The sequence below is a fragment of the Pocillopora damicornis genome, chromosome 1 (assembly GCF_964200805.1).
Source record: "Pocillopora damicornis chromosome 1, jaPocDami1.2, whole genome shotgun sequence".
In the NCBI taxonomy this organism is placed as follows: Eukaryota; Metazoa; Cnidaria; class Anthozoa; order Scleractinia; family Pocilloporidae; genus Pocillopora; species Pocillopora damicornis.
Genome location: NC_142670.1, coordinates 38,210,681 through 38,231,719, shown reverse-complemented (window position 1 = coordinate 38,231,719; position 21,039 = coordinate 38,210,681). Strand labels below are relative to the sequence as shown.

The window sequence follows — 21,039 nt, the reverse complement described above, 5'->3', positions numbered from 1 at the left end:
TAGTAAATATTTGATGAGTTGCCAGTGGTATTGATATTTAAACATCTATCTTTTTCGTGAAGAGCTCAATGAGTAATTGAAATTAAGTAAATGAAATTCCAAAGGCGTATTTCTATAGTAACAGCATTCGCCGCGTTCAATGTGTTATGATGTGAGCTGGAGACATGGGTCGAGTACGAAAATACAAAGCCTGTTGCAAAACTTCTGAGAGAGATGATTTTCTGAGAAATTTACGGATGAGAACAGAATATACTGTTGTCGCGTCATAGTGCCTGGTTAAGACAATTCGAGAAACATACGTCCTAAGCAATTGTCTTTCAGCAAACAGAGAAACGAGAAACGGGAGACACGGTTAACAAGATCCGTAAAATCAATGCCTTTTCCAATTTTCCTCATCCTGATGGTATATTTACCTTACTTATCCTGTGTTTAGTCAAATTTCACCGACCCCATCCTTCAATCCAGTCCCTGATAAACCTTCTACTCTTAAGCTGAGCCATCTTAAGGACTTTGACCCTTATCAGGCCGCAACACGATTCCGACATGTTTTCCTTCTCTTGTCAAATATTTGCACTATTTCTGCCCTACCTCGCTTGCTCTGGTGCGTTTTCACAACCCGGCTAATTCTTAGCAAAAATCATTTGTTTGATACATCAATGCAAACGGAGAAGTTCAGCCACATTTCGACCTTACACAACTCCACAGCACGCTGGGCTTGGTTTTGAACCGCGGTAGGCTGCCATGGGGAAGTTGCGGCACTGTATGGTGATTTGAAACGGCCTGCGTGCTTAGAATTCCTTTGGTCACTGAGTTTGGCACCGATCATATTTAGAAAGCTATGCTCATCGTTTCAGCATCGATTTTCTCGGAAAATATTAGAGAGATGAAGCTCAAAGTCAGTGAATCTGAAACAAAAAAATACAAATCCGGCGCTGCTGAAGTTCGAAAAAATAAACTATAATTTTGAAGAGAGACGCACTTACTAACCGCTTCATCCTGCTTAAACTTATGAGACAACCAGCTACTTTAATGCAAACAAGCTGGGTAAAGACAAAAGAGCCTCCATAAATATTAGGTTTCCCTAGAAGGGTTCGTAGTCATGGTAACGGTGACGTTTTCACAATTCAAGCTTGGGTCAATGGAGGCGGATATGTCTGTGGACATCTTTGGAGTCGGTTTCCATTGAAGGATTCGTAGTCATATGGTGACTACGAAAATCCATAAATTGCCAAGGCAGGAACATATCTCACATAGGCTTTGCATTACTAAGGGTGATTAATTAGAATAAAGGCCCACTATCATCATCATACACAGTTCATCCAAGTTACCCACAATGCGTGATCCCAGGACAAGCAGACGCGACTTGAGAGGATAATAATTTGAAATTTTGAAACTGATAGGGTGGTGACAACCGCTCAACTTTGCGTGACCAATTGAGACAACTCCTTCCGCTATCGTAAGTGAGTCAAAAGCGCCCATGAAATAAACCACTACAGCCTTTTCAAGAATTGAAACTGTGCTACATCGCCATGTCTTATTACACATACAGGGGTCTGCTCTCTAAGATAGGCCGACAACTCAGTCTGCATGATCATCAACAGTTACTCGAGACGTGTGGATTAGACGACGAGGCTAATAACATACCAGACGCCCGTTCATTATTGAAAAGACTAGAAGGAAAGAATCACTTGGGAATTGATCGACTTGGAGTTTTGAAGGTAGTCTTGAGGAATTTCAAAGAGTTCACTATGTTGGGAGAACTTATGGAGTTCGAGGAGGAAAGGAAAGAATGCAAAAACTTCCTTCCAAAGATAAGCGATGCACTCGATAGCGACGAACGCAATCATCTGGAACAACTCAAGGATATTTGCCGTAGAAGACAGACATCGTTGGAGCTTGATGAGAGTATTTCCAATATTCGAACATTGTTCGAAGAACTGGAGAAACATGAAAGTTTGGACTTTTACGCACTTGAATTTCTAAAAGAGATTTTGACAGAAATAAAGAAGGAGGACTTGGTGAAAGAGATCGAGGAGTATGATCAGCGACGAAATAAGAACGATAGAGCAGAAATAAGAAAAGGTAAATAAAAATTTTGAGTTTGCGTATGAAAACGCTCAAGGCAGTTGAGTTTAGTAGGAGCATACGAGAGATCACCGGAAGCGAATATTACACAGCAGAATATTACGTACGTTTTCGCACCCGCATATCACTGAGCTAATGTAGGATCGAATTTTTCCTCGATCCTCGGTGGAGTTAGTGTTTGAGTGGTGTCTCTCGTGATAATTTTGTTCTTATTTTCTTTTCATTTTAAGCGAAATTTTACTCTATGGGCAAAGTTGTGACCGATAAGGTGGCAGAAGGTAAGTAGAACTTTTCCTGTTATCATATGAAGTAGTTGTTCGCTTCCATTAAAATTTACAAGGTATTATGAATTGATATATTAAGTTTGTCAGAGACGACCAATTCAGGTGATCTTTGAGTGGAAAAAGCCTTCTTAAGCTTTTACTGACATAATAACTGAGGCACTTCCAGTGGATGTTGTATGTATTTCGATATCGTTGCTGTGTAGCAGTACGTCTTTGCAGGTCATTTCCAATGATGAGGTGGTGCGGCAGCAGGCAATACGCATAAGCATACTTTATAAGACTTTACCATTATCAATAATGCTTACATAGGTAACTGCACGCCGGAAAATCTGTCCTTAAGATGCTATTAGATCGTCTTTATTCCTAGAGTTTTCAGGCCTGTAGAGTTCCCAACTAGGCATAGCCAGAATGTTCCTGGGTAGCCATGAAGTCGTTCGTTCTATGCCTACTCGCTTTTTTTTCAAAAGGTTCGTGTAAAGGATGCAACACTCATGTTTCGTTATTTGCCTTTAACTATCGTTTCTGGTTTTGTCTGCTAAGAGAATATCATTAATCTACATGTTTAAGAAAAAGCTTGCTCTGATGGGGCTTTAGTAGCGCCCAAGAAATACGGTTAGACGAATAACTTGTATAGGAGAGTTGATTGTATGTAAAGAGAACCTTTGTTGTTATATATTTTTGGACTCCTTTTCCAGCTTCAGCGTTTGCTAAGCTCGACCTGAATGCAGCTGTGGTAATTTAATGCGTGATCACAGAGTTGCATACAAATGTTTGGTCTTGGGGATAGAATAGTAGTGTAATAGAATAGTAGGGTTGTTCAGTGGGTTGTTTGCTTGTAATTCCCACTTTACTAAGAAGTGTGGCTATCAGGCCAAACTTCTTAACAAATAGAGAAAGAGTTAATTTCAGCATCTTCTGTGAACTGAATCCGTTTCAGGTAATTTATAATCTTTTTCTAAGCTACTGTCCTGGTGGTAAGGGATGTTCGCCCCAACTCATTTAATGTCTTCCAAACTCTCTCAAAGGGCTGAAGAGTTTGTTCCAAATATCATCAATTTATATTCGAGGCAGTTTACATGAAAATCTCTCTCCAGTTAAGGATAAGGTTGTTGTAAAGACTATATTCACTACATTAGAGGACAGTTAATTTGCAAGGGATAAGATTTACACAAACTAATGACCATATACATATTTCTTGTCTCCATCATCCGCATCATAAGCATCAGTAACATCTTCTGACTAGTACAGAGGTGAGCAGCCTCCATCCTAACTGAAGGATATTTTTTTATTTGCGTTGTCTTCGTTCATTTCTTTCCATACCTTCAAATTCGACTCCTTCTATTCCTGAAACACTATCAAATTTCATGATGATGATGATGTTGATTATGATGATTTTGGAGTGACCAAAAAAAATTATCAACGAAACGTTCATTCTTTGATTGAAATTTAGTACGAAATGTCTTTTGAAAATTACCCTTTATTCTTTTTTTAAATTTGTTATCACTAGTTCCTTTAAAGACGTGGATCGAAATTTCTAGAAAACTTCTGCCTTGGCACAGCATCTTGAGCTGCTTTGAGAGTGTTTCGCAGTGTTTTAGAAGCTTGGAAAAACAGGTTCTTCCCCCTGATACAGAGCTTGCCGACATGGGTGGAGGGTGTGTCTGCTTCACAGTTCAGGCAAGCAATTTAAAGGGGCTTACCACTTTGTGGAAAATGTACCAGGACGGCACACTGAAGGCACGCCTGTATGACTTCTTGGTGACTGAAGTTAGGCATCTTGCTGAAGCTGAGGAGAATGTTGAACTAACAGTAACAATTGAGGAGGAAGAATACAGGAGAGCTTTCGTTTATCTAAATAATGAAGCCAAAGGTAACTAAAATAATGTACTCTCTAAGCAACGAATAAAAATTAGTTCAACAGGATCATTTTCGTGTAAGATATTTAATCAAATGTTTCGGCCCTTAACTAACCATGACCCGTACTTTATTCATTGTAATGAACACTAGACGAAAAAAATGGATTTGCCTGGGTTGCAAATGTTGAGAAAACATGAAACAAATATCACTTTTGCCTAAGTTTGCTAATTTTTGCTCAGTGGTAAAGATCATCTTTGCATCATATTTGCTTACGTGTTAAATGTTGGGCGTTCTCATGCAGTTGACCTTACTTTACACCCTTCGCAAATATGTGGTCAAATTTATTTTTTGCCGATGTTTTTCTGAGGTGGCAAAATAGGTGCAAGCTTTGGACAGCATACAAGTTTGCTTAGTTAAGCAAATGTGTTCAAACTGTTAGATTTGAACAAGTTTACAGTGGTTTGCAAATGCTGCCAAATCATCGTCATTGAACCCCTTTGCTAGGGTAATAAATTTATGTAAAATATCAACAATTAACTTGTTCGGTAGGTTTGTCATGTGTGCAAAGTATCAACACTGGACAAGTTTGCTTCGGTTTGTGTATGTGGTACAAACATAAGTATGCATTTAGGTTTGCACTCGTTTGAAATATTTGCTCCTGGCTAGGTACGTGGTTAAAGCATCGATACTTATTCAAATTTACTCTGCATTGTGAATCTATTTAAGTACTCGATCTGTAGTCATGCTTCGGGGATTCTCTTCGATTATTGTACTAAGGCCTCCATACGCTTGAAAAACCTTTCGCTGCTGATCTTGTCTGTCTTCGGTACCATTTTGCGGGTTGCTTTCACGTGAGACTTTCGACTCATGTATTTAGATCTTTAACAAATCAGTTCTTTATGGCTGGTTGCTTTTCTGAGCTCCGGGCAGTCTTTGCGAACTGAGCCGTGACTCGACAATAATTCAAACACAAACACCGAGTTCCATAAAGCAGTATAAAGGCTTCATAAGTCTTTCTTACGGCTTCCTCGATTTGGTGGGCTTTGCTTGTTCAGTCCTGTAAAGAACGGCAATGGTTTTCTATCGAAGAACCTCAACCGGCGCTTGCATTTAAATCCATTGTTGGAGATTTGAACGCATCCTTCAAGCGTCCGTCGATGAAAACCGGCGCTCGATTGATTAAGGATGAGGAAAAGGTTAATGATCTGAGTAGCTACGCAGTGAACACAATAAAGGCTTCGTTTCCGCCGACCAGCAATATTGGGGTTCAAACGTTTTTCTCGAACTCATTTTCGAATAGGCGGGATAAGAAAGACGTTGTGAATGTAAAAAAGATCAGCTAGAGTGCCTGAGGATGCGTATTTCTCTGCATATTTCTAAAGCGGTCTTGAATTTATTACTTGCGACACAAAGATCCTAAGGTAAGCTATTGCTCGAACTTTTCGTCTTGAAATCACTTCATTTATTTACTGATCACGCCATCTACTATCAGAGAGATCAATCCAGCTGAGAGTGAAACATTGACTATGTCACCAAGCCAATTTAGGAGACGAAAACAGAAAGCAATTCAGACTGTGAAAGTCATGTTTACACTTCTGAGAAAAAAGAAGACAAAACAAACAAAATCAATAGGAGATGGCCTTTGTACAACTTTAATCGGCTTAGCAGAAAATGAAAACGAGAGAGTATTTAAATCCAAAAGGCCATTTTATAGTTGTCTATATAGTTGCCAAGCTTTTGATTTGGAGTGAGGCTGAAAGTAACCGTGTATCTAGTTAGTATCTAGTTAGCATAACAACAAGGCAATGTACGTTTGAAAAGCAACAAGGTTTGTATCATAACAAAGTCTCCTTTAGCCTGACTCCTGTTAAAAGGCTTGGCAACCAAGCACGCAACTGTAAAATGGACTATTCCATGAAGTGCATGAATTCCGCTGGTCCAAGCATTGTGAAAAGCATGGTAACTAACTTTGTTTTCCAAGCAAAGTTAGAAGCATGCAGGTACCATATATGTCATGAGTAGTTTGCAAGAGAAAACACACCAGTGTAAGAAGTAGTTCTAATGTTCTGAACAAGCCATGTCGTAAGTGATGTCACGACAAACAATCACAATGATTTGATGTACAATATTGTATTCTCCTACTCACAAGTAACTCCGATCTCACAATCTATCAACTCAAATCACGTATCATATTCCTTCAATGTTACGACACTCTCCCCCCCCCCCTCCCATTTGACTCTCCTTGAGGCAAATGTAGAACACGACAAATATACCGTCTGAAAACACAACTGAAACTAATATGAAAGTGAAATGTCACTTGTCAAGTCTAATCTTCGTTTAGTTCGTCTTGAGCTATAGCAGCTATTCGCTGGCGTGTACCTGCTGCGGCTCTTCCCGGCAGGAATTCTCTAGCATCAGATCTTAGCGTCTCTCCTCTCCTTCGTTCAGATCTGTCGCAAGTTAATTCAAGAGGATACAGTAGCTGCAGTAGTCTCTCAGGGTGTGTCTTCCCAGCTCGAAGCTGCGCCCCTCTTATCACTCCGTCTCGACCTTGAATCAGGCGTTCCACTACATCAACTTCCATTTGCCTCTTACGCTTCTCTCCCTTGATAAAGATCACGTCTCCTTCTTTTAAGGTAGCTTCTTCCGTTTGATGGTTGAGATCGTGACGCTCTCTTAGGGCCTTTAGGTACTCGGTTGTCCATCTTTTCCATAGGACGTCCTTACATTTCCGTAGGTGCGTTTTCTGAGGTCATAATTAACATTTGTTGGTTCTTCTTCAGGAATATGATTTGGCTGTCTAAACAGCATAAGGTTGGGGTCAAAATTGGCATTTGAATATCGTCTTCTAAATAACCAAGAGGTCTGTTGTTAAGTGTTGTCTCCACATCCAAGATGACCTCTTCCAATTTATGCCAGCGCAGGTGACCGTTTCCGATTGCTTTGTACATACTCTGCTTCATGACGCCAATCAACCTTTCGAACTGACCGCCTCACCATGGAGCTCTACTGAGATTAAACTGCCACTGGATGTCTTGCTTGGCTAGCCAGTCGTTCATCTTCTCATCTTGTTGAACGTTCTTTAACCATTTGCATGCTGAAACTAAGGTTCTCCCATTATCGGAGAAGATTTTTTCTAGCCGTCCTCGTCTCGCCACGAAACGTTTCAGACTGCGTGAAAACTGTTCCATTGTTTGATCTGGTTGTAGATCCAAATAGACGGCAGGGATTAAGCTGCATGCAAATGGTAGAATATGTGCCTTCATCTCCCTTTTCTTCTTGCTGAAGTACTTGATAGGCCCATCAAAGTCGATTCCGATGGACTTGAAGGGCTCTGATCCTTCTGTTCTTTCCTTGGGTAGGTTTCCAGTCGATGGGTTTGCTAGAGCGGTTACATGAAAGCGTTTACACCCACGGCACTCATTTATTACTCTCTTTGTTTGTCTTCTGAGGCGAGGTATCCAATATTTCTCTCGTATCTTCGCCATCGTCAAACTGACTCCCCCATGGAGAGTCTGAAGGTGGGCGTGCATTACCAGCTTTTTGCTGAACAAAGCATCATCTGGAAGATGGGGTAGTCTCCCCAGATACGCCCTCTGCATTCGTACAGTCCATCTGCGTTCTTCTGGAGATTGAGTCTTGCTGATCTTCCTGAAACCTGCTCGTACTCTGGCATTTCACTTATGTCTCTTTTTCCAAGAACTTCATTTGCTTACTAGTTTCTTTGATTGGTGATTTGTGCGGTGATTATCTACTGGCGTTGGCTCTGCAGTTTCGAATAAAGCGCAACACCCACGACCCGACTCGGATGGTTGTCCACAGGTCCCATTTCTGCATCAGCTCATCATGTCCGTCTTTGTTTCAATGGTGATTGCTAGTACTTCCCTTATGATTGTGGCTCAGCTTGCGTCTCTGTGGTCGGACTTGGCTTCTTAGGACTTCTACTTTTCCAGTCAACACTCTTTCCCAGTTCTCCCACGCGATCTTTAGCTCTCTGGGAACAACACAGTCCCAGGGTACTCGGGCGTCGCATGTTTCTCTGTACAGCATCTTTCCAGCTAAGGTGACGAGTGAAGCTAATCCCAAAGGGTCCTATATATTGGCTATCTTCCTGTGGATTTCTCTATAAGTTACTTTGACGATTGGGACGGGAAAGGCCACTTCTATTGTTTCCACTGTTTTGTTCCGCGGTCTGCCTAGCAGTTTGGTCTTCCCCATCTTTACACCCATAAAGTGCTTGCGAAGCTTTGGCTTGTATTTAGCAAAGTAGTTGGTTGTTACCCCGGTGTTTCCTCCGCGAGCGTGGCACGGCTGTGACTTGCTTCCTGTTGAGTGGTTGAATGTTCTTCTGCCGCTTTCTCTGAGGATGGTGGCTCTTCTAGGGATAGCACATTTGAATGCCATATGTACAACTGGAATCTCCCTTCTCTGAAAATAGCCTGGGCTGCTTGCTTCAAGTGTTGTGTCTCGATTACGGTTGTTGCACCAGTAATCAGGTAGTCATCATGAGGGTTCCTTCTAACTTCTTCGACTTCGTTTAGGAAATTCTTCTGAAGGTTTCGCAGGTGCTGATCTATAATTCCTCCGTGAAGGAATGGTGATGTGGACAGCCCGAATAGTGCTCCTGTGAATCTGAGTGTCTCCACTTGCATGGTCTTTAGGTCCTCATCGCGTCTCGGTCTCCCTCTCTGATCCTCACTTGCAAAAACGTTTGTTTTAGATCATCTGCTAGAGCCACGGGACAGTCTGTCTTCAGCACTACGGCTTTGTGTGGAAGGTAGAACTCTTTTCCTTCTGGTTCCTTGAGTGCTCGCTACACCATTCCCTGTGTCAAGTCTGGATGTCTGGGTCAGAAACATCTTGGTTAGGTCTGGTTCGCTCCCAGAGGACATAAGGGTCCATCCAAAACGCGTTAGTTCAGCTATCGGTTCTCCAGGTTTCCCCATTTTGGGTGTGGTTTCCGTCTTGATTCTTGCGTATTCGCTTGTACCGAGGATTCAATGGACGGGGAACTCTCTCTTCAATTCAACATCATCTATTTCCACTCCTCTCAGGTGGTCATACTTCGCTAAGATGTCTTTGTACCAAGAATTGGTTAGGGTTAGTAACACACCACGTTCACCTTTGTTATCTCTGTGTGAAAATTTCTCTAGAGGTTTTCAATCAGCACGTCCGGATTTCGATTTCTTTGTCTGTTGTTTGCATGAGCGTTTCGATCCTTCTGAACTCTTTCCGCACTGGCTGTTTACCTATTCGACCAAGTAAGGCTGCTGACGCGTATAAGTTTCCGGCTCCAGTGTCCAGTAGCGCACGGCACCGAATACCACAAACTTCAACGACAACCACCGGGCAGGTTACACTGCTTCTCCCAGTGGCAACTAACATGTGCTCAGGTTTTTTGTATCCAAACAGAGATGTTCTCGCATATTTATGAATGGTGTCTCCTTCGGCAGTGTGAACATTTCGTAACGCAGTGGCACTCCTCGGCTCTGTGATTTGGACCGGTGCAGCTAAAACATAATTGCTTTTGGATAGGTAGCTTTCTTCGTTCGGAGACCGACGTGACGTTATCGCAGTTTGTCGATAAGTGGTTTGGCTGGTCGTAATGGACGGATGGTCTTCCTTTTACTTCACGTTGATTTGTTCTTTGCTTTGTTTGACCTCTTTTCTTGTCGATTTTCTTTTCATGTTTAAGTTTCTGCTCTAGTTTGGCGTTCTCTAACTTCACTTCATCGTCGAATTTCTTCTTTCTTTTTTTTCGGCTCGCTCTTCTTCTTCGTTCGCTGCGGTTTCCATTTCGACCATTTCGGCACCCTCAAATTCTTTAATCGTTAACTCGGCTTTCCATAATTCACCCTCTTTTTCTTCAATTTGCGCGCTCCTTTCCAAAATGCCCTCTTCATCTTCTTCAGCTTCAAACCTATTTTATTGAACAGTTATCTTAAGGCCGTGAACTTCATCGACTTACTTTTTCAATGTGTTTCAATCTGTCCGCGGACGTGATGTTCTTCTTATCAATCGCGTGACCGATTGCTCCTTCGTAATCTTAAGGATTTCCAGCTTCGCGTTACTTAACCCTTTAACTCCCAGATGTGAATAACGTGCAACTTCTCATAATAATATCCATACATTATCCAACAAACATGCAATGAGAATATTCATACTTATCAGATAGAAGCTGTTATCTTGATTTAACACCAAATTCTCGCAACAAATTTACGAGGAAATTTATAGCTGCCAGAGGGGAGAATTAATAATTAGGTCTTGGGAGTTAAAGGGCTAAACCATACCTCCATAAGCTGACAGATCTGTCTATGGTTCTTCACAAACAAGCATTCATACTTCATTGCTTCAATGATGAAGAGGAACTATTCTGGGTTGACATAGGGACAGATGAACAACCATTTTGGTAAAGATGATTGTGCTACTAGTAAGCTAGTTTAACAAACTAGTATAGTGTGGTGTACAAGATACAGATCTAAATGATTGAGTCAAAGTAGAAAAAAAAATATCTCAAGCAACTTGATCCTTAAATACTTTTTAAAATTATATATTTCAAAAGGTAATGTGTACCTATATAATAAGGAGAGAAGGAAGAATAAAAATTGAATGCAATTCATTGTGTTTTAGTAGGACCTACACTAGTTTAATAATATAGAAATGTTGCTCTTGTAAATTTTTCAGTTCACATTGTAAAATATGTTTTTACTCATTTTGTTGAGCACAATGTCACATTTTCATCACATTTGCGCACCAAGACCGTAGGAGCAAATCAGCATATTTACATTTTTTCAGCAAACGTGGTAAAAATTTAGATCACTAAATTTGCTTCATATTTGCTCACTTGGCAAACCCGAGTTAATCCATTTGTTCGTGGAGGGGAAGGGCTAACTCTCGAAACTTCAGCTAAGAAACTCACAGTGGCCTGAAAATTGTCTATTGCTAGGTCCTGCGAAGGTGCCAGGAAGAAAATGTGAAGACTCTGATTCAGTGATATCAACAACGCCGAACGAGGATGAAACATTGCAAGTAAAAGTGAAAAGACTCGAGAATGATGTCCAACTTCTAAAGGAGAGACTGGAGAATCAAGAGATACAAACGGCCAGACATCCACTTGAGTTTTTGGAGACAAGGATGGGCACGGAAATAATTCCAGCAGAGGAAGGTAACTAAACTATGCAAACATTCAAGCTAAGCTAAACAGTCAAACCTTTATTAAGCGGTCACCCACGGGGAATGACGGGGTTGCCGCTTAATACAGGTTAACCGCTAAATACATAGATATGGGTATGATAAAAACCGAGGAAAAACGCCATTTTATGCCATAACAGACAAGTTATTTTGAAAAAACGTATTCAAAAGTACTATTAACATTGATTTTGGGAGATTAACATGGACTGAATTTTACTTGAAAGATTATTCTTAATTAGTGGAGGATTTTCTTGGGGGAACACATGGTTTTCATAGGGGATCAGTCGTAACCAACATGATATAAAAGGGAGGGACTGTAGAAAATTATCTGCCATTTTACTGCCACCAAGGGAAGGGGGTCATAAGAAGACAACAGAGCTTTTGGTGGGGGGGAAGGGGGTAGTCAGGTAAACTTTTTCGTGTCATAACCAAATTCCTCCAACGAAAGAAAATCTGAGATTCGTTAGAAATGTTTACAACTGAATTGAAACAGATCAGGCCTTTCGAGATTTCATTCCTTACATGCTCGAAAATATCTGTGCTTTACTGACTTTCCTTACAAAGGCTTTTCAGAGACAATGCATTTAGACATTCTAGCCTTGTAATATATCAAATTAGATATGTACATGTGCGCGGAAAATTTGATGATTAAATTGATAAAAGCGAGAGTAGATTATACCAAGAGATTGTTTGTATTCTCTTGATTATACCTCGACCTCTCGCGGAAAGCTTGCGAGGAGCGCCATAGTTTATTTCTTAAAGTTTTTCTATCTTCAACCTGCTCCCACTGCAAACTGTTAAACATCCAAAAAGCTTCTCAACACATAAATGCATTCTTACTCTAAAATGACATTTTTAGGCAAAAACATGCTGTTTCTTTATGTTTTTTTTTTAGTTCAGATTGCCAGTTACGAAAGGCTCGGAGACAAGCTACGGGGTATTGACGAACGCAAACGGAATTGGACCAAAATGTACGTGGAAGGTCTACAGTTTGGGGCGAAAAGTTTAACGTCTGACGTTACTGACTCTGAAAGCGGTATAGGAACTGAAGGAACACCATCTGAATTTGACGTGGATATCGGTGGTCAGTATCGAAAAGTCATAATTACCAATCTTAGTTTCTGTGATAATCATAATAATAATAAAACTTTATTTAAACACGATAAGTATTTAAAGCCAGAGGTTTGTGGGGTGGTCTTACAATAATATAACGTAAAAAAATATTAATATATAATAACATTTATAAATTTATTTAAAAATATGAAAAATATGTTCAACTCCTTTTAAATAATACAGCAATGTATCTCAAACACTGCTAAGCAGTCACTCCGGATCCAACAAACACCACCAAACCAATAGTTTATTGATTTCTATTGATATTCATCGAATTCAAAACGACTGCCCAATAGTGATGGTTAAGTCAATCAATCCAATGCGATTTTAAATGTCATATCAAGATTGACTCAACCATGTCTCAAGAATACATGTACATTGCATTATATTTTGGTTTACATCGATCAGTCAAACGATCAAAATTGAAATGTAAGAAATCACGTGACTTAGTTAAAAGTTTACAGAAATGATTTATATTCTTAGAATCTATGTAAAAAGCTATCATTCTGTTCTTGTTTAGTTTTTGATTTTGTTGTGATGACAGCAAAAAACCGTTATCATTTTTCGTGAAATACTGGAAGCCGTGTTTGAAATGTTCTGTATAGAAGGTGAAACTTATTCTTTGAATGCCGCAGAACCCTCGAACAAAAAAAGTTATCTTTCAAATCGGCACTCTTAGTCCCAGGTTATCAACGAACACTTTTCGTTCAACTTATCTATGCTAGTTACCATGTTCCCACCAAAAGTGTTGATCCATTTTCTGCATAGAAACACACACAGGAGCCACAATTCCTTCATTCGCTCTGACGAAGGGCTAACGCTCGAAACGTCAGCTTTGAAACCCTTAACGATGGCCAATTTACGTTAAACTTATCAACTCAGTTCATAATACCAAATTACCTTGCTAAGTATTTTTATTATTATTACTAGCAATAACCAAAGGTTAGGAAATGCGGGCGAAGACGATGCATTTTTGGCTATTTGGTTAATGAAAGATTTGGGGGCCCATACTAGTAAAGATTTGTTTTGCGGGGTTGAAAATTTAGTCCATGAGGACACCCCCCATGCTCCAATCGCTTTTTCCTCTATTTTGACACTAACAATAGGGTGATTTTAATAAACCTGTGAAACAGTTACCAACACTCGATCATTCCACGAGACACTAGTCCCATTGTTTTGTTTTGCCTAGTTTTAGTAATATGCTGTAATTGTTGTTGTTTCATGGTGTAAAGAAAATCACTGTAGGTTATAAAATACGCGTATTGATCGAGTCAAAATGATTGATGCAACGCAACAATTTTTTATTTATTACTGAAACGAAACGACCAATATATGAAGAAATTTCAGATTATTCCAAAATATAATGTATAAACGATCCCGTTCCAAGGACTGAAGGACGAACAACGCTCTCGCTCCACGCTTCTATGAGATCAAAGACAACAATCTCAGACTATACGTCAGGTCAAGGACGAACAATACCGACGCTCCACGCTTGAAGTAAAGGACGAACAAATACGACTCTCGCTCGACGCTTGAGGTCAAGGACTAACAGACGAACAACACTCTCACTACTCGCTTGAGGCGGAATGCGGCCGAGAAATGGCATCCAACGCGACATGAACGGAAACGTCGAATCCAGATATTGACACGCTTGATTTGGATTGGTCGGCGCTGCTTCTATGCGTTAGCTTCACGTGTTCCAAGGTCCAGATTATGCGTGATGCGCATGAGAAAATAGAGTACTTTGCATTCCATACATTCTTAGTGGTAGACTCACTATTTGAGCAAAAATCGAGTCAGGGCCAAACTACACAACTGCCGCATGCGTTTGCAACGCGCATGCGTTTGTAAAAGCAACGTTGAGATTAGGATTGTGTGCTCCTCTTGCCGCCCGCAATTATTATTATTATTATCATTATTACTACTATTATTATTATTATTATTATGCTGAAAAGAGCCGCTCAATTTGCGATGTGAGCAAGCTGCGAGATACGATACCTTGAATTATATAACTGAAAAATGGAATGGAGGAACGGTGGATCGGCGTAATGACGGAATATCCTAAAACGCGGAATGCCCTTTTGTATGAAAAAAATGTCTCAAAAAATGGAATTGCAATAAAATAAGAAAATTAAAAGAAGCATAAGTAACATTGTTGGAGTCCAGAGGGTAGGGGAACCATAAGGCTTTTGAGCGAACCCCAGCAAAACTATATCGTTTCGTCATTGTACAACCTCTAGTTCTTTCCAATGTTCTAAAAATTGTTTTATATCAGAAGCCAAATGCAATCTTTGACTGTCTATTTTTACATATTGAAACGTTCTTATTATTACAAAGTACGGAAAGGTATGTCTCTTCTACTGTAAATTTTTTTTTCATTCATCTTTTTTTTGTTCAGATAAACGTGACACTCAAACGGTAGCAGGCGACGATTGGAACTCACTGTCATCAGCTGTGCAGACTGGCAACTTTGCCATCATCGAGAATATGTTGTCACGTGGCCTGGATATCAACACAAAAAATAATGATGGTAATACGGCTTTGATTTTAGCTGTTTCTAGTGGCAAAATAGATGCCGTAAATTACCTCTTAGAGAAAGGAGCTGATCCCTTTATTGTAGGCCACTCTGGCATTACTCCACTGCACGCAGCCTCAAAGGATGATAATGTCAACATCATCGAGACACTAATGTCACGTGGCCTAGAGATTGATATAAAAGATAATAGAGGAGATACACCATTGATGTTGGCTGCAGTTTGTGGCAAGATTGAAGCTGTAAATTATCTTTTAGACAATGGAGCCAATCCCTCTATTACAAACCAGTTAGGAAGAAATTCACTGCACGCTGCTTCAGAGGGTGGTAATGTCGCAATCATCGAGACACTAATGTCACGTGGTCTAGAGATCGATATAAGAGATAATAGAGGAGATACACCATTGATGTTGGCTGCAGTTTGTGGCAAGATTGAAGCTGTAAATTATCTTTTAGACAATGGAGCCAATCCCTCTATTACAAACCAGTTAGGAAGAAATTCACTGCACGCTGCTTCAGAGGGTGGTAATGTCGTAATCATCGAGACACTAATGTCACGTGGTCTAGAGATCGATCTAAAAGATAATAGAGGAGATACACCATTGATGTTGGCTGAAGCTTTTGGCAAGATTGAAGCTGTAAATTATCTTTTAGACAATGGAGCCGATCCCTGTATTAGAGACCAGTTAGGAAGAAATTCACTGCACATCGCTTCAGCGAGTGGTAATGTTACAATCATCGGGACACTAATGTCACGTGGTCTAGAGATCGATATAAAAGATAATAGAGGAGATACACCATTGATGTTGGCTGCAGTTTGTGGCAAGATTGAAGCTGTAAATTATCTTTTAGACAATGGAGCCGATCCCTCTATTACAAACCAGTTAGGAAGAAATTCACTGCACATCGCTTCAGCGAGTGGTAATGTTACAATCATCGAGACACTAATGTCACGTGGTCTAGAGATCGATATAAAAGATAATAGAGGAGATACACCATTGAAATTGGCTGAAGCTTTTGGCAAGATTGAAGCTGTAAAGTATCTTTTAGACAATGGAGCCGATCCCTCTATTACAAACCAGTCAGGAAGAAATTAACTGCACGCCGCTTCAAAGGGTGGTAATGTCGCAATCATCGAGACACTAATGTCACGTGGTCTAGATGTCAATTCAAAAGATAATAACGGCAGAACCCCATTGATGTTGGCTGCAGCTTATGGCAAGATTGAAGCTGTAAATTATCTTTTAGACAAAGGAGCCGATCCCTATATTAGAGACCAGTCAGGAAGAAATTTACTGCATGCCGCTTCAACGGGCGGTAATGTCGCAATCATCACAAAAATGCTGTCACTTGGTTTGGATGTTAATTCAAAAGATATTAGAGGTCACACCGTTAAAAATCGCAAAAACATTTGGTAAAACTGAGGCCGTAACCCTCCTACTTAGCAAGGGAGGACATTGCAAGAGCTCTTTCAAAAACCCCTCTAACCAGGTACTCTGGAACTTTGTATCATAAGTGTCTTATGATTTTTAATGAAATGCGCATTTTAAGATGAGAATTGCAGCATACAGTTACTTGTTATCACCAAACTCAATGTAGAGTAGTGTGTTTGGATGTTTTAACATTCCCATATAATTCAGTTATATACTCGTTATTCATTTCTAAACTTTAGCCTTAAGTATCAGTATTTCTCAAAGATATGCAGATGATGTAGCATTCTTTTCTTATATTCCAAAGTGGAACTTGTGTCAAGGTTTAGACTAACAGGCCATTACATTAGTCATTAAGGCTATTATATTATTGGAACTATACTCTATATATTTTTATCGTTATACATTGTTGGAACTTTGGAGTGACATTAACCATACGCTTTGATCATCCAGATGGAAGTAGTCCAAAATCTTGTCAGTGACAATGGCTGTGGTTTCAAATACATGAACAGAAGTTATCATTCAAATCAAGTGAAAAATTGTAAGTTCAATTCTGGTCCTTGAAAAGTGACAAATGTCATTTAGATGATCACACCACAATACTGAATGTTCTCCTTGGTTAGATGATTATTAGTGCGTTTTTTTAGTGTTGTCTTGTGATACGACTGGGAGACTTTTCAGTTATGAGACACTATTTGCTTTGTAATGAATTGATAACTTTTAAAATGTAGTAGAATAAAAACATAACAACATTTAAATTATGTTTTCTAGTAAATAACTTGGTAAATGGTCAAGTTCGATAAATGTAAGAAGTAAAAACCGCATCTGCTACTTTAATTCCCCTCTAAGCCCCTCCCCCACCCTCTCCCCCTCCCCTTCCCCCACCCCCTCCCCCTCCCCCACCCAAACCCTTTCCCCTTACCTCACCCCACCTCTCCCTCCCCTCCCCCACCCAAACCCCTTCCCCTTCCCTCACCCCACCCCCTCCCCCCTCAATAGCCTTCTTCTCGTGGGGAACTTATTCTTGATTCTAAAATGTGCAAGGAAGTTTTGTAGAATGATCAAATGATCCTCTCACTTTAAGACAATTGTTTTATCTTTGCAATCTTTGATTTGTCACAAAACCGTCTTTTTATAGTCTTACAACACAGTGATAGGTAATGAAAGGATGAAATTATTTTCAAAACAAGATACGGCGATGAGCTCGTTCAGGTGAAGGCGGCTATTCTGTTCAATGAATAAAGAGGGTACGTTTCTAAAGAAGTTGTGGAGCTGCGTCAGTGGAAGAGTACAACAGGGTAATTAAGTATCATTGACTGAGTTGATAACTCAGCGGGCGTTAGCCCTTCGTCAGAGCGATTGTCGAAGGGCTAACGCTCGCAATGTCAACTTTGAAACTCTTTACGGTGGCCAATTTACGTTACCAACTCAGTTGATAATACCTAACAACCTTATTCTATTAAATGGTTTATCGATAACATGGCACCTTGCTGCGTAATCGCCGGTGGTCTCTAATTTTAGAAATTTATGCGCAGAATGGAATACGTAAGCCAAGGAGGAGTGTGAGACGGACTATTACTACAAAGGGAGGGAGGGGTGGGAGGTGGTTGAAATAGGAAACGCTGCTGGTTAATGGAGCTTTTACTCGATTGTACAAACAATTTGAATTGGTTTTTCGACTGAGTTTTTGTATGTCAAAATTTAAGCTCTGGGTCGCGGCGTATCTTCATTTTTTTGTCATGCGGAAGCGAAACTGCCACGTTAATACTACCACCCCTCCCTCAGTAATAATGGTGTGCTCCACCCCCCCTCTAAAATGGTCCAAAAAAAAAAGTCCAAAAAATGGCCCAAAAAAAGTCCAAAAAACCCTATGCCATAAAGTTTCATCTCACGCATGCCTAGACCAAAGATACTATCGGTAAAGTGACGCACTTTTCCATTGGCAAGTTGAAGTTCTTCAAACGAGAAGTCTTTTTTGTCCAAGTTTATTACTATGCGGCTCGCAAAGGAACGGTGGCGTCGGAATTCCAATAAAGTTTCAGTAGATTCAAGTACTGAAGAAATTCAACCACATGACTGCACGTATCGCTACGTATACCATAACATTTGCGTTGCGTGACGAGAAGGTTACTAAGGTAATCTGATTACCTTTGGATTCTCACAAGCGTACGTAAATAGGAAAACAAAGAAGCAGAATATAGTATTGTTCACCAAATCGCGATGACTACCAAATTATTTACACTTCACCCAACTGACGAAGAAATTATCTGGGTACTTGATGACCAGATAAAAGAACACAGCGCTCCGGAGATAAAGAAGCTGCAATTTGGTCAAGATTCAATCGCTATCTAATCATGATTTTCAACATCAGATTTATTCAAGAATCTTGACAATGATAAGAAATAGTATTCACGTTGACTGAAGGTCAAGTCAACTTCAAAGATCGGTCAACAATATGAAACATTGACGTTTGAAAATTCTAGAACCACGCAAAAACACGTAACCCGCGTAACGTGATAGTAGAAAGAAGTAGAGAGTGTTTAAACGGTTTTTATGTACGTGCCTAAGGGGTTTCCGCTAATTCTCCGCGAGACAAATCAAAGCAGGTTGGGTCGTTTATAAATCTAACTTCGGTGCGTCTTTCTGTTCATTTGTGCGGATATCGCTTAAATCTTAAAAAGGTAAATTACCTCGACATAGTACACCTCACCCGCAAAATTTTATTTATCAGTTATGGAGAAGCTTTACAAGACACGCAGTGAAACCTACCTTTGGCAGGTAAATCCGAAATTCTGGAAAGAGCCTTTGCCGAAGCAGAAGGAAAAACTAACAAAAGGAAAGAGCTACCTTCCGTATTCGCCTCCATCTTATCGTTTTATAAACAACAACTTCAGTAGCTTGGTATCGTCTCAAGAAGGAGATTTTTGCTGGCTAAAAGGGTGCGCTATGTTCAGAAGAAGACCAAGTTGGCATAGGAGACGCTTTGTGCTGTTGGAAGATAAGCTATACTGTTATGACAAGAGGGAAGAAGTGCTGGTGTTCTCCGAGGTCATAATGATGTCCAATGTCACGTCTTTGACTGTTCAGAACTCTATATGCATTAAGATTTCCCAGGTTGATGGGAGTATTAGAATGTTGAGATTTTCGTCTGCAGAAGTCAAAAACGCTTGGCTCACGGCCTTATTGACAGCTAAGGCAGTCAATTTACTGAAGTACTAGTAATACTTTGAGAGGTATCACTACTTCAGTAAATAATCTGAACATTCAAGCATGTAATTATTCAAGTTAAATTCTCTCCAGGTATAAATATACTCTTGGACTACTGATAAGGTTTGAAACAATATTGTAATCGGGATAATGACAAGAAATTTTTTAAAATCTCCTCAGGAAAAATATCAAAAATTTCAAGGATAAAGTCAAATCGAGGTTAAAACAGTATTTATTTTGTCGTTCAAGGAACACAAATATAAATTCCCATGAAATTGTTGCGCTTTTATTTTGTAAAGCCTTTTCATTAAAGTGACCTTTGAGATAATTAATCGCAAAACGTGATTACTCTCAATACTCAATCTTTTAAGAGAGAAACAAGCGCCTTTTACTGTCAGATCAATAAATTTGTATATAAGTATTTAACTTTAGGAAAAGTCCAGAAGAGCTGGGATGATTCATGAAAAAGTTGATATTTTTTCGACCATAAAATCCCTTTGATTGCAATGACCCAAAAAGGTAAGCTTTAAAAATGTATCTGTAAGTCGCGAACTTAGGATGTCATTCCTTTAAATAGTTCACCTCGTTGAAATGCGCAGTTCAAATACAAAAATTTGACTGAGCAACACGAGATGGGTGCATACACACATACACTCCGGCTACTAAAAATATATCTTACGAGAGTTGCTTCAGAACCACAAATATTAGAGGAATCTTCTGTTTATCTTACCAATTTCCTCCCTACATTTCTCAAACAGTGATTTTCTTTGCTGATTGACATAAATATGAAGATTATTGGTAGAGCGCTGCACCGGTATCGCAGAGGTCATGGGTTCAAATCCCGTACGGGCCTGAATTTTTTCCAGGTCCTATTTACAACTACTCGTTTCAGTAGTGTTCTAAGCTGCGATGATCTCTTAATTTCATCTCTCCACCGCAGTGCAAATATATGAATTTTCATATATCTAAAATCTTCATTCACTTGGATGTTTATTTGGACCCAATTCATTGACCAGCTCCCAGTTGGCTTGTTAGCTCAATTGGTAGAGCGCTGCACCGGTATCGCAGAGGTCATGGGTTCAAATCCCGTACGGGTCTGAATTTTTTTTTAGGTCCTATTTACAACTACTCGTTTCAGTAGTGTTCTAAGCTGCGAGGATCTCTTAATTTCATGACATAGATATGTTAACTCTGAGAATTGAGGAGTTGATCAGACAACATCCCTTTTCTTTATTCTCGTCACCAATCTGCTTGCCTTTGTATTGATATCATGGGGGGGGGGGGGAGGGAACAATGAATTGATCAGCAGTCCTGGTAAAGGGGCCAAAACTCTACAATG

At 39.9% G+C, this 21,039-nt stretch overlaps 1 protein-coding gene and 1 long non-coding RNA gene across 2 annotated transcripts; both read left to right on the top strand.

Annotated features, from left to right (window-relative positions):
• The first annotated feature begins 1,126 nt into the window (after nucleotides 1–1,126).
• On the top strand, nucleotides 1,127–17,251 carry LOC149053702 (uncharacterized). Its single transcript, XM_089211047.1, has 6 exons — nucleotides 1,127–2,082; nucleotides 2,316–2,363; nucleotides 3,877–4,239; nucleotides 11,173–11,391; nucleotides 12,313–12,501; nucleotides 14,929–17,251. Exons 1-6 carry the CDS (start codon nucleotides 1,530–1,532, stop codon nucleotides 16,158–16,160), a joined length of 2,604 nt encoding a protein of 867 aa, XP_089067173.1. The 5' UTR covers nucleotides 1,127–1,529; the 3' UTR covers nucleotides 16,161–17,251.
• A 1,718-nt stretch (nucleotides 17,252–18,969) lies between these two features.
• On the top strand, nucleotides 18,970–20,028 carry LOC149053701 (uncharacterized). The gene is made up of 2 exons (XR_016188053.1): nucleotides 18,970–19,126; nucleotides 19,225–20,028. It is a non-coding gene; the product is annotated as an uncharacterized LOC149053701 (long non-coding RNA).
• The last annotated feature ends 1,011 nt before the right edge of the window (nucleotides 20,029–21,039 follow it).

What these genes read in the sequence shown, in the direction of transcription:
- LOC149053702 (XM_089211047.1), top strand. Translation starts at nt 1,530, where the DNA reads ATGTCTTATTACACATACAGGGGTCTGCTCTCTAAGATAGGCCGACAA. An exon ending in TCTAAATAATGAAGCCAAAG is followed by an intron (nt 4,240 to 11,172) that starts GTAACTAAAATA and finishes GTCTATTGCTAG; the next exon opens with GTCCTGCGAAGGTGCCAGGA. An exon ending in ATTTGACGTGGATATCGGTG is followed by an intron (nt 12,502 to 14,928) that starts GTCAGTATCGAA and finishes TTTTTTGTTCAG; the next exon opens with ATAAACGTGACACTCAAACG.